General features: G+C 37.2%; 1 protein-coding gene across 1 annotated transcript; it reads left to right on the top strand.

Moving 5' to 3' along the window:
- The first annotated feature begins 705 nt into the window (after positions 1-705).
- RGS7BP (regulator of G-protein signaling 7 binding protein) lies at positions 706-13,185 on the top strand. Its single transcript, XM_010160265.1, has 4 exons — positions 706-829; positions 8,676-8,823; positions 10,257-10,327; positions 12,808-13,185. The coding sequence occupies exons 1-4, from the start codon at positions 766-768 to the stop codon at positions 12,897-12,899; spliced, it is 375 nt and encodes a 124-aa protein (XP_010158567.1). The 5' UTR covers positions 706-765; the 3' UTR covers positions 12,900-13,185.
- The last annotated feature ends 630 nt before the right edge of the window (positions 13,186-13,815 follow it).

The following is a 13,815-nucleotide window of genomic DNA, read 5'->3' as shown; positions in this document are numbered from 1 at the left end:
GCTGGAAACATATCCTGTACCCCATGCCACTGCCCGAAATACTATCCTGGGCCTTGAAAAGCAAGTCCTGTGGTGACACGGCACCCCAGAAAGGATTGAATCAGACAATGGGGCTCATTTCTGAAACAGCCTCATAGACACTTGGGCCGAAGAGCACGGCACTGAGTGGGTGTATCACATCCCCTATCATGCACCTGCCTCTGGGAAGGTCGAACGGTGCGATGGACTGTTAAAGACCACCCTGAGAGCAATGGGGGGTGGGACTCACACATGGGGGCACACATTTAGCAAAAGCCACGTGGTTAGTCAACACCAGAGGATCTGTCAGTCGTGCTGTCCCTGCCCAATCAACACTTTTACATACTGTAGAAGTATTATTTTAATTACTCATTATTAATAGTATTGTTAGTGTTAGTATTATTATATTTTTCAGCAATAATTAAATAGTTCTTATTTCAACTTTATGAGCTTCCTTGTCTTTTCCTCTGACTCTTCTCCACTGTGGGATGGGGGGACGTAAGCAGGTGGCTGAGTGGTACATTATTGCTAAATAAGGTTAAACCATGCCAATCATGTACTCACACCTTCGTAGTTCATGAAGCAGATTATGACGTGGTTGCTTTCAGCAGTATGGAAGTGGATTTGGTGACCCTCATGTCCTTCCAATCTCTAAGTAAACTTTTTCTCTTTTACTGCAGCCCAGAAGATGGTGAAATTCATCCTGAAATCTGTAGACTATACATCCAGTTGCAGTGTTGCTTAGAAATGTACACAACAGAAATGCTCAAGTCCATATGTCTGCTAGGATCGCTGCAGTTTCATCGGAAAGGTATTGAATTGCATGAATGTACTGGTGCTGATTTTAAAAAAAGAAGAGTCTTGGGGCATGCATGGATATTCGGAAAGACAAATCACCGAACTGTAAAATGGACTATACCAGTAAAGCTTTTCAGATACTGGGGGAAAATAAAAAAAGCTGTGTCTATTTCATTAGCATCATTTTATGGAAGTGTAAATGTCCTAATGTCCTTGCAGTTTAGCACTCTGAAATTTTTTTTTATTTTTTCAAAAGGTTTTAGCTGTCATTAGTGAGAGTAGTGAGCAAACTTAGTCATTTTATTAGAGGTATTTGTTGGGTATGATATTTGAGAGCAAGTGTTTGGTGGAGCAGTATGACATGGTTTCAGTATTAAACTGATCCCTTACTATTCCTGTTATTTATCCAAGAATGCCAGCTTCTAATAAAAGATGGATAAATACTGTTAAAAAGCTGCCCATCTTTATAAAAACTAGATACTAGATTCAGAATGGAAATGTGCCTCTTAGAATATTTTTACACACAAAGGAGATATCCCTGCTTCAGTGAAAATGCATCTCTAATGATTTCAGATTTGATTAGCCACCTACGGAAAGGAAGATGTAGAAATGCAGATAATTCACTGAATAGGTTACTTAGTAACCTCATTATTCAATGATGGCACACACTGATTGGGACTGTATATGTGCTATTCCCCAGATAATATCTCAGCAGACTACACTAGATAAAGACAAGAGAAAGTTCTGTAATGAACTGTAATGAAGGTGTCATACTAAACCTTATGTAGAATGAGGTGCGGACTGTTGTCGGCAGCCTGCAGCTAATAAATAATAATGTGGGTATTGGTATCTTGAACGGACGTTGTCAAACGAACTGTAGAACTGATAAAGTTAAGGCAGTGCTGATGCTTGTTTCTCACAAGAAACTCCGCCAGTGCTTCCTACTGGGAAACAGATGCTTTTTAGTAAAACCCCACACTACAGTTTGAAGGGCTTAGCTCTGGGTATTGGCACTGTCTTTTGCAGCACCCATCTTCTCCCTCTCCTTACCTTTCTGTTCTACTGAACAAACATTCCTAAATATGCCATATAGTATCTATCAAGCTTCCTGCAAATTTCTTGCATATTTACAGTGCTTTAGATTAACTTACTGCTGTCATAGTACCTCCATCAGAAAAGTCAGATAGTCTGTTACTTCTTTGGGATATAACAGTCACTGTGGGGCCAAAAGCCATAAATGTTTCCAGCTGTCTTATGCAGTAAGAAAACTGAGGTAAGTCTCTCTAATAATCTTTTTTTCCAAGATGCATACACCACAAAAGCACAGTGTTGAACATACATTATGACTGCAAAGTTCAGCATTCAGAAAGCTTGCAAAGGACACAGTGAAACAGCCCTAATTCGAGCTCTTTGTAGTTACCGAGTCTTTGTCTACCTGATATTTTACTACTTCTCCTTTCCACAGTCTCAGGAGTCCTGGCTAGCTAATACACATGTAAATACTTACTTTACATTTGTCTTTTATCCTAATTGTGTCATACACTGTATTTATTGCACACAATTCTATTGTTAAAGGCAGAGTCCTTCTGTTCCTCAGACCTTTCCCATTAACTCATACACTCATAGGACTGTCTCAGAACCACCTTCAGTAGTGAGGTAGTAGCAATTTTCCCATGGTAAAGAAGGAAAAAAGAGAGATTAAGATGAAGATAAAGATTGCTAATTTAGAATCTGAGATTGCAGCCTACTTTATGCAGTGCTGTGTACTTCTAGAGTAATTTTTCAGTAGCTTCATTTGCAGCTGAGTGCAAAGAATCTCTGGGTTGAGCAACCAGACAATTAGAACTACTTTGTCAATAGCTGTTTTGAGGAGCTGGGTTTAAGCAGCTTGGATAGGATCACATTAAAACTTTGGGTAGAAAGAGAGTGCAGTTTTCAGGGCAGGACCATGAGAAACTCTCCTGTGTCTTCCTGCAGTCCCTAGCAGGATGGCTTTAAGGATATTGCTCTCCATTTTGTCAGAGCAAATACCTATTAGGGGTGATTAGCAAATGCTTACTGGGGCAGATGTGGCAGATGGCAGCTCATGTTGCAGCTCTTCCAAGAAATCTTCTGAAAATTCTCACTGCATTTGTTCATCTAGTTTTCTTCTACATCATTATCACACTGCAGAACTTATCTAGATAGAATCTCTCAGACTGTGTAAAGCAAGAGATGAGTTAACTTGCCTAGGATTTGCAGCTTCTTTCCTCATCTTTGTTTTGCTTTGTTCCCCTCCATCATTTGAATTATACAGCTTTGTCAGCAGTGTCAAACACAGTTCTTAAACCTAGTAATACTTTTTAAAATATCAGAGTTTCAGGGAAAGTAAGATATTTTGAAGGAGCTTAGGTACTTCTCCGAAGTGTTTACAAAATTCAGCTCTAATTCCTTTCAAATGTTGCATGTCTATTTTATTGACATTGCATGTTCCCAACAATGACTATTCTTTTGATTAAATAAACAAATCCTGGCTTAGCTAGCAAGGTCTTAGCGGAAGTAGTTGACATAATTTCTGTCCATGAAAGCTGCTGGATGTGATTACCCTTTTCCCAAATTAATACTGAGGTAGTCAAGGTTCTACACCAAGAAAACCGAGAACTACCTCAGAGTTCTTAAGTAGATTTTAGCATACATCGCTGTATTCAGCCACAAATATTTTGGGGTTAAAGGTTTTAATTGATAACTTACAAAGATCTTAATTGCACTTTTAGTATGTGAACATAACAGATAGAAGAGCTTTGCTGATTCATATATCCACAATAGTAATATATTCCTTTCATTGTAAGGAACTATAAAATATTATTATTATCATTGGGTTGCTGCAGCATGTCACTGGAAGTGTGTCTTACTGAAGTTTAATGTCAATACATATTTACACAGAAACATTAATTTTTTAGGGTCATCTACAGATCTAATTGTGTTGTTTGGTTACATAATTACATATATTAGAAAACATTTTTTAAAATCCTGAATTGCAGATTACAATCATTCTACTGGCCAGCTATGCAGCATTTTAGAAAGGCACTTATTTTAATAATTAGGGGAGTAAACTCATGTAACAAATCAAAGGCAAGAGGGGACACTTAAAATTAACTGGAAATGTTTTCCTGAGTTCAAAACATGCTGTAAAAATAGTTACAGCTGCCTTGTCAAAGAAGTATAAGGTTTGAAACTTGTAGCCATTTATGCTGAGTTTGAACAAAAGTCACTTCTTATGTATATTCATAAGAATACATTATTCTTATGGTCCAGACTAAGTACAACCTGGTTTTTTTTTGTAACATGTTGAAAAAGAAGCATGCACAGATGGAGGCGTAATTCCAGCTGTTAGTTATTTACACGTAGCTCTAGTAATTTTAGTAGAATTTAAATATCTATGGGAAGAAATGAGTCCAGGACACATTAGATTACCAGAATCTTGCAGTTTCTTGTATGAAATGGTCTCAAAGTCTTATTTTTTCCTGTATTGTAAGAGTTTAATACATAAATAATTTCTCAGAATAAGATGCAAATTATTTTAATGCTTATAATCTACATATTGTTTATTATTACCACAAGCCTATTTGGAAGCATTGAAGAAAAAAATTGCAATTCAGTCACTGCAACTGAGATCTATGGGCCCCAATCTGACTTGTATAAACATAGCTGAGGGCAGAAGGATACTAGCACTAACCAGAGTGGTAGGTACCTGAATACTTAGGTGAAAAGGGGAAGAATTGAGTTCTACGGGAAAATCCTATGTGGGTACTATGGACAGAAAAAATCAGGCTTTTCTGATGTAAATTCAGACTGAACTCATTCCTGTATTGCTGGTACATCAGAATGATACCAAATCACAGATGACTGTGTATTGTGTACCCTACAAAAAGTGGGAAACATAATCGTAATTTTCCAAGTGTGTTTTTGGATAACAACATACATTTCCTTAAAAGAGTACCTAAAACCTGTGATAGCTTATATTACATATTACAAAAATAAACCCTCATTTCAGTGAAGGGATTTTTGTTTTATTTGGCTATGTTTAAATTACATGTGGTTTGGAGTTTTGAAGGAGAAGGAAAGGATTGTTTTACAGATGTGCTACAATCTCAGAGTTCTGTTTGAAGACTGGTAGATGTGTGTAATTACCTAGTCATATTACTTACACAACGGGGATAAGATGTGAGAGATGAGAAGCACACAGGTGTGGAGAAGCAAGCACTTAAAAAATCCACAGGATCGCCCATTCTCATACGTACACTGTGACGAGGCCAAAACATATAAAACAGAAATAGGCATGGAAGGAGGAAATCACAACTTCTAGCACAGACTTCTTGTTCCTATTGCATTTTTCCTTAGTAATATTTCCAGGGAGACAATCTTGTGAGTTCTGCGGTTTCCAAGTATAACTTAGGAATGAAGTTCATTAGGCTGTTATCCATAGGTGCCACATTCTTTTTTACTTCCTATGCTATTCTTTCCTAGTTGCCTTTTGATTTTCTCGTTTTCATTTACTTTAGCTGTGATCTATAGCTTGTGCATTTATCCTTAATTGCCAGGTTAAAAGCCTGATGCAAATGCTGCCGGCTTTTTGAGAGAGGGGTTCTCTCACCTTTGCTGAATTCTGTTATTCCCATCTAAGATCTTTCCAATTCATCTGCAGTGAAATCTAACTACTTCTGAAGGACCTAGAGTAGATGATTTTTTTCATTATATAAGTTTCGCTGTGAAGCAGGTGATGACTAAGGGTGGGTGCATGGGGTAGCATGACAGAAACAAACACAGAGGTCACCAGAGAAGCAGTACGGAGCACAACAGCTGAGACACATAAAGCACAGTGATCACATATGTTGTATGTAGCCTTACTGAACTGACCATTTTCTGTCCTCTTATTTATACTCGTTTGATCTTCAGCATTATTTAATTCAATGAATTTAGTTTCATATTAAAGGCATTTTCTGCTTCTTAGAAAAAAAAATAATGCTGAATTAGAGGCTAGAAGACAAAGAATAAATCACACTTTATATTAAAATTTCACAGCACATACAGCCGCTGTCTAGTCAGCTGGCAAGAACAGCAAGTGTATGTGGACACCTCTGCCAACACTGTGTGCATGATCAAACTCCAACTGAAATTAATGTCTTTGCTGACTAAATTGAAAGGAAAATTTAGGGTTCATATCCTTATTTTAAGAATGTGTAATACAAAAGATATCCTTACCACCAGCAGAAGGATGAGAAGATTAAAGGGCTTTTTTTTCTCTACAGGCTGTGCCATGTAGTAAAAATGTTAAGCCTGAGTCATACACATTATTCAAGCAAAGCCTTTATTATTAGCTGGCTCTGACTGTTTTCAAGTGATTGAGCAGATGCTCTGAAATTCAAGAAAGGCCTCATGAATTGTTCACAATACAACAGAATTACTGGTAAAGAGCTTTTTTCAGTTAAAAAGAAATCTGTGCCGTTCATTCTGCTAAATCTGCAAGAGCTTGCCTTTGTGCTAACAAAAAGAACATTACAGTCGCCCTGCTTCTATTCTCAAGTTGTGAAAAAGAACCCTTTTTTGCTACTTCATCATTGTTATTGTTTCCGTTGAAACACCTTTCACATCCCTGAAGGATGAACCCATAGGCAGGGTTGTTTTTGACAGCATGTCACCAGAGGACAGGTCAGAATCCCAAGATAACACTTCAAAATAATTGGAAAATTAGCTAATACCCAGCTCCAGCAGTAACACCTTGCGATGTCAGTCACCAACTAGATGGTTTCCCTGGGGCAACTGTCTTTTACAAAGAAGTGGTGAGATAGTGGTAACAGTATGTTGTGTTATTATGGGCTTCTTGTAATGGGAGAAATAACAAATAATGAAGCTTACACAAATGAACATTTAAAATTGAACAATATGAGCTACTTTAAAATAACAGCATAAGCTGCAGTTAAGAACTAGAAATATTTGAAAGTTATGCCTACAGGGTGATACAGAGTAAAACATACAATGGGGGAATGGGGCTTAAGCTGCTCTTCCACAAGCAATTGATTCAGCATAATACCTTCTTGCCACCAGAAAGAACTTGATCCCTTCATCTCTATCTTCCCTCCCTTGTGCCTTCACTTCTTCCTCCCTTCCACTGCTTCTGGACATATGATCATCAACCTCCTCTGGCACTTGCTTTGGAACATGTAGGGTTCTTTACTGACCAGTCTTAAATCACTGCAACATCAGAAAACCTCACAGTTTATTTTTCCTTTTATTGGGGTAATCTTCTACTATTTGATGGGTTAAAGTAGCTCACAGAGGGATCTGGCAAAGCACAAGTTAGCAGCGGATGCCTGAGTAAGCAGCAGAGAATGGACACAGGACACAATTTTTTTTATAGTATAAACTTATAATGTCAGGTCATGCAATCTCTTGGAATTATAGTTAGATGACTTAGTTGGGGGGGATGCAGGGAAAAGGGCTTCCTACTGAATTTAGAGAGTAATGAAAACTTTAGGCAAATATCTTCTGTAGTGTAAGCACTGTCTTGTTTGACATGCAGGCAAGTAGCTAATCATATATTTTTTTTCCACCAAAGGAATAATTTACAACAGTTTAGAGAACCTGCCCAAAAAAGAGTTTAAGATCCAGGAATTCCTAGCTTTAAGAAAAACAAGTTACAACCCTGATAGCAGGGATACTTACTGTTGAGGTGGAAGAGTATTATAGCATGGTCTTCAGCCTATCTAGTGTCCCAGAAATATGGGCTAAATGACCACTACTCTGTTAGCTGTTCTAGTTCTTTCTGTTCTTTATCAAACCTTATAGGAACTACTCAGGTTTATCCTGATGTGAAAATTTTCAAACAGCAAAAATTGAGACATGAGAAAACTTTTCCTATTCAACTCCTCATACCACTGGTTTAAACATTGTCCTTTTTTAACCTATTTTCACAAAAACTTATTTATTTCTTTGTGAGATTGTTGACTTCATTTCATGAGAAAACTCAGAGGGGTAAAAACTTTAACTTATCAATAATGTGTCTGGAATACTCCAGTTTGAATTTTCTTATTTAAATATACTTGGTGCCAGGGCTGTACTTGCCACTACAGGAAAGGAATACCACAGGAGGTTTGCAAGGGTGTAAAAAAATCCCACCAGTATTTAACTCGTTTGCGTGCTCCACTATCATGGTCCACATCCTTTAGCCCATTCTTTCCCTGAAAAAAGCCCTGGTAGATCTGTCATGAAGCCCCCATTACATTCAAACACTGCCTTTCATTTTCATACAGTGAACATGAATTAGGCAAGTGTAAGCGTGGAAATTCAGAGTATAATGGGTATTGGGCTGCGAGTGGTGGCAGCTGTGTATTGCTTTTAAAATCACCAAGTACAAAACTGCACATTTTTGTCTCTTGTTTTCCCTTAGTATTCCTTTAATACTAGGAGACATGGTTTGCAGTGTTCTTTAGTATCAAAGTTTTTGGAGTTGCTTTCGTAATGTATGTTGTAGTTTCCTTATTTACTTTGTTCTGGTTTGTCCTCTGGCTCTTCTCTTGTGTCACATATGATCCACTGGACTTTAACTGAAACCCTTCATAATACTATATGAAATTCTGCTCTTCACACATGCCTCCATGGGACTCCTCTTAGTTTTGTTCAGTAGGAATGGCATATAGCAGCACTCTGATTAGTAGATTGGTGTGATCTGCTCTGTTTCTGAACAGTTCTTACGCAGAGTTTGCATTCACCACTGTCTTTATTTGTACTGTGCAAAATCAAGGACAAACATCAGTGATATAATCTGAGTATGTATTTTAATTAATAACAGGGATATAGATACATATTTTAATATTTTAAAGGAAAAGAACCTTGCGCCCCACCCAAGATCCTAGATACTAAAGTGGAGGAGACTTCCGAAGTACCTATTTTAGAAGACACATCATCATCACCAACAGATATTCAACAGCATTTATGGCAGGTTTCCACAGATATTGAAAACACTGAAAGGTATGTGTAGCACTTCATTTCTAAACAAAACAAATTTCAGTCTGGGGTTTATTTAGCCTATTCCAGTTAGGCAGCCGGTGTTGCTACTATTAAAGGTATTCGTAAATGAAATAGCCTGTTAACATTTCTGTTATATTTAACGTATCTGAGGCCAACTCCTAAAAGAAGGGCAAAGAGATGTGACATCCTTAGTTAGTCTAATTAACATTATCATTTGTCAAAAAACAGAGAGTGGGAAGTGATGTTGCTAGAGACAGCTTTTGTCTCATCCTGAATGGTTTCTGATTTTATATCTGAAGTCTGCTGGCCGGCAGCTCTGCATTCATAAACCGAAAGCACAAAATCTTGTTCAGTTGTTTCTGCCCATTGTTGTGAATGTGGAAGCCTTAGGAGAGGGAACATCATCCACAGGTCTGTCAATGCAGACTTCTCTTACCCTCTTAACTATGCAGTTGAAAGACAAATATTAGAACCTTTTCTAGGGAGTAATCCTTATGGCCAACATTTCCTTGCAAAATAAAACCCTGTTTTGATGGCTCTGTATATTAATCTGCTACTGAGATTTTAATGGTTACCTTGCTTATTTATATAAAATGAGGTTCTCTTCTTCTGAGAGAGTAACTTGAAGAATATAACTGAGCAATTTCTTATTAGTCATGCTGCTTAATTTCTAAGAACTATTTTGTATGTAGATGAATGAGGCAAGACCACAACTGTTATTAAATCCTGAAAGCCTTAAGACGTGACAAGCCTGCACACAAAATTGCTGGTCTGCCATCTATCTATAAAACAGGAACCTCTTTGCAACTTCTGGCCACTCTCAAAACATATTCAAATGTAACTTTCTTTTTGAGATGATACATTGATAATCATGATTGCCATTTTCTGCCTTTTAGAAAATTTTGTGCCAGAATCCTCCTAAGAGGGGTGAGAGTGACAAACCTGTTCCTAAATTTCTCACTTAATGTGCTGGGAGTTTAGGTATCATGAATTAGCTACATGTATTGTAATTTCCTTCTGAGCAATGAAATACATTCATGGCACAGACTACACAATTGTGATAAGAGGTATTGAGTTGATGTTAGTACTAGCTTGGGCTAATTTTAAGACATATTGTTTATTTTGCCACTACCATCACATTGTGCCCACCACCTCATTTAATATGGAATATTCTAGTGCCAGAATAGATCATGGATTTGGACCAGATGTGGCTAGTTAATACCAGACTGGCTAAAAGTGCTCCCATGTTGATTCCACTGCCCTTTATTTTGGTATGCATCTACTGATACATGTATGTGAACCAAATGCTTGCCCAATAGATTTTTGTATTCATTGCTCCATTATTTCAGCATATAAAGCTATACTGTGACCCATTCTCCATTCACTCTTCAATTGCTGTTCTATGGTATCTCTTTCAACTTTTGCTTCCACAGAGATATGAGAGAAATGAAAAACCTTTTAAGTAAACTCAGGGAGACTATGCCTTTACCACTGAAAAATCAAGGTAGGTTTTGTATTTTTTTTTTTGTAAGGAAAATTAAGATAATTCAAGGTTTTGCCTTTCATTAGATCAAAGAAATCTAGAGGGTTTTTAATAAAAGTTACAAAAAGTGAAATATAGGTGAAGTCTCTTCCCTACTGATTAAGTGGAGACAGAATTTAGCGTGTGAACTTTGTCCTCTTGAGTTTCTCATGAGGTAATCTGAAATTTTATTTTATGGTATCTATAGATAAAATAATAGACCTTTCCTGGTGACATAAAGGCAGCCCCACAACTAATTCCCTGTGTCAGAAAGATTTCTTTTTCAAAGGTAATGAAGGTCAAAAATGCGCAGACTATGAGAGGGATCCTACTGAGGGGTGGCATTTGCTTTACCCCTGCAAGGCTTGTAGCTTCTGTGACATGACACTGACCGTATGCAGAGAAGATACGTACCTTGAGTCTGCTAACAGCCTGCTTTTCCCAGTAGCCAGCTATAATGCACCCTATATAAATGCATGGGAGCACTGGATCTCCACCCTATGCACGTTTAGCAACGAGGCTTCATTTTGTGGCCCAGCAGTGTTAAACATTCCACATCTACAGGGACTCTTCATGTGACCAACATTAAAAGGACAATAGTTTTCTTTTTTTATTTCTTCTTGATAATGTGTATTTCTTAAACGCTGTGTAGTCCTTGCACAGTGGCAGCTGATGAAGTATGCCTAGTGTGTCCTAGAGCTTGTCCTAAGTAACTAAGCAGTCTAACATTCATTGTCATATGGTAAGGGATGAATATAGAATGGATGAATTCATTATACAGGTAGGAGTTTACAGCAGGATGGCTTGATGGAAAACGATGTGAAAGGAGAAGGGGAATTGCTTATGATACAGGACACAGATGTGCCATTGGAGAGACTGGAAAAATGCCATAAAGTCTATGTATAACCTAGGAGAATGGAGCGTGGTGGAAATAAAGAAGACAGATTTGGGGGATATAAGGTATATAGAAACTTGAATTCAGAACAGAGATAAAGGTGTACAGAATTCTCTGCTGTCTGATGTCTACACTGACCTCCAACACTGGCCAGAAAATCACTGATCACCTGTGCAGCAGGGTGAGAAACGTGCCAGCTAGAGTTTGAAAGCTCTGAGACATGCGGCAGGATCAGGTGATCATAAAACGATGGTTTTGCAGCTCCCACAAGTGATCATCATTTACAGATGACCTCTGAGAATGGATGCCTCAGGAATGGACAGTCATGCTCCATGCTCATTATTCTCACAAGCCTTAAATTTTTTTAAATATTCCAAGGCCTTTAAATAACTAAAGCTAGGTAACAGTATAAGTAAGGTGAATGAACAAACAACATTACAGGTAATTAATATGTCCTGGACTGTAAGTTTGACATGCATATGAATTATAAGTACTGAGTGTGATTATGAGATGAATGAATGCTATTGAATGAATTAATCTTTACAAGACACGATTCTGCTTCCAGTAAATGAGTGTTTTTCTGTTGATTTCATTGACAGCCAGAACCAGAACAGAGTTAAAGTTGCAAGCCCACAAAAGCTTTACATAGTGTTTCTGACTGCTCACAGACCATTTTTTTTCTTTATGGAATTCTCTTAAGTGGCAGCAGAAAAGTTACTATGCTCAGAAATTTGGTTGGTGTGGTTCATTAGCTTGAGTCACACTATTAAATCATCTCTTACCTATGTTCTTGTGGTTAAGGATTTGTATTGAAGAAGAGGCTAGAGCCTACAATCAAAACTAGGTCCCTGATGCAACCGGAATAGGAGCATAATGAGGCGTAGCTCTTAGCCTGAAACTGTGCCTGAAGATGGCTGAAATTCAAAATGTCTTCTTAAGATTTTACGAGATACCTCGCTGACAGTGCATGAGTTAAGTATAGGTACTAGCATATAGATTTTGTATAGTATAAAAGGTAGAAAACTAAACAGGGTGAGGATATTACGCTAACTTTCCCAGATGAGTGCTTTTTCTCTTCATGTGCCACGATGTATCAGTGTGCAGTTCTAAAAGGAGATTCTCCCTGATGTGCACAAACAGCCACCAAACATTTCTTTACATTTAAATTAAGCAGAATTTAATATTAGGATCAACATTTCCAAACTTGCGTGTCTGCAAGATCTCAAGCTACTGAGCTTTCGATTTTGCTTGGGACCCTAACATCATTCATCCATGCAGGAATATTGTGTTTTAGGTCTCCCAGGACTGGAAGTATAATTATAATTCCCATAATTGAACTGGTATTCTTCTTGCCAAAATTTCTATTGCATAATTGTGGAGATACTGATAATTAGCTGTGTAAGACTCTTAGATAAAAAAGCAGGTTTTTATTTGCTCTGTGCCTAGAACAATGGAATCTGTTACTTTATCATGTAAGTCTGTTAGGACGCATAAATGATATAAACTCTTTTGTTTGTGTGCTTGTGTACATGCTTGTATTAAAATGTGGGTCTTTTTTTCATCACAGATGATAGCAGCCTCCTAAACTTGACTCCGTATCCATTGGTAAGAAGACGGAAGCGAAGATTTTTTGGACTGTGTTGTCTTGTCTCAAGTTAGAAGATTAAGTATAGAAGCACCAAGAAAATCATTATTATTTGACCACGGAAAAGATGAACATTGCTACATGTGATTCTTAAGTACATTTTCTACATTAGCCTATTCTTTTTCTCTTCTGCTCCATCTCCCTTTCCAAAATAAGGGTTTTAATAGTTTACAGTTACGGTGGTCAAAACCCAGATGTGGAATAGGTCTAGCATAACTAAGAATGTTTTTACAACTTTTTAAAGTATGTTTTGCATGCTTACTTTCAACTACTCAGAGAAAAGACACATGAATTATGGTTAATAGGTAATTTTAAGGGTTTTTTTTATTGTTTGAACTGCAGCTAGAAGTTTGTGCATAGTACAGTACTCTTAGTAGTATCATATTAAAATACTTGATCATATTCTAAGTCTTTAAGCATAGAAAACTATTTAACAGCAAAAGTATTAAATTTCTAAAACATGTAAACAATATTGTAATAGAATTTGCACAAAATCTCCAGTTGCTTTCTGTGCTCTCATTCACTTATAGTCTTCCACTATATCTCAATTTAAAAGCTTCACAGAAAAATACCTTAATTTATGATACACAAACCATATATGAAAACACTTAGAACTTGTAAATACAGAGAAGTCATAATATCTACATACTGTACAATGCATAGAAGTGACAGATTTCCCTTTAAGCTGATAGTATCACTACAAGCTTTTGGAAAAAATAAATAATTTATTAAATCAAGTTGTATTAAAATAACTAGTGTCAAACACAAAACCAACCCATTTTGTTGCCAATAGAATTCAGAGCATGGTGTCTGCATATCACTAAGTACTGACTCTTGTAGGGCATGCCAGAATTATCTCAGATTGTAAGATACTACACGTTTTACATTGTTAATAAAGTTTTTTTATTTAAATTAACTGTTGTCCTGTTT

Source organism: Eurypyga helias, unplaced genomic scaffold (assembly GCF_000690775.1).
Source record: "Eurypyga helias isolate BGI_N326 unplaced genomic scaffold, ASM69077v1 scaffold21460, whole genome shotgun sequence".
Classification (NCBI taxonomy): domain Eukaryota; kingdom Metazoa; phylum Chordata; class Aves; order Eurypygiformes; family Eurypygidae; genus Eurypyga; species Eurypyga helias.
This window is presented reverse-complemented; position numbering and strand designations above follow the sequence as displayed.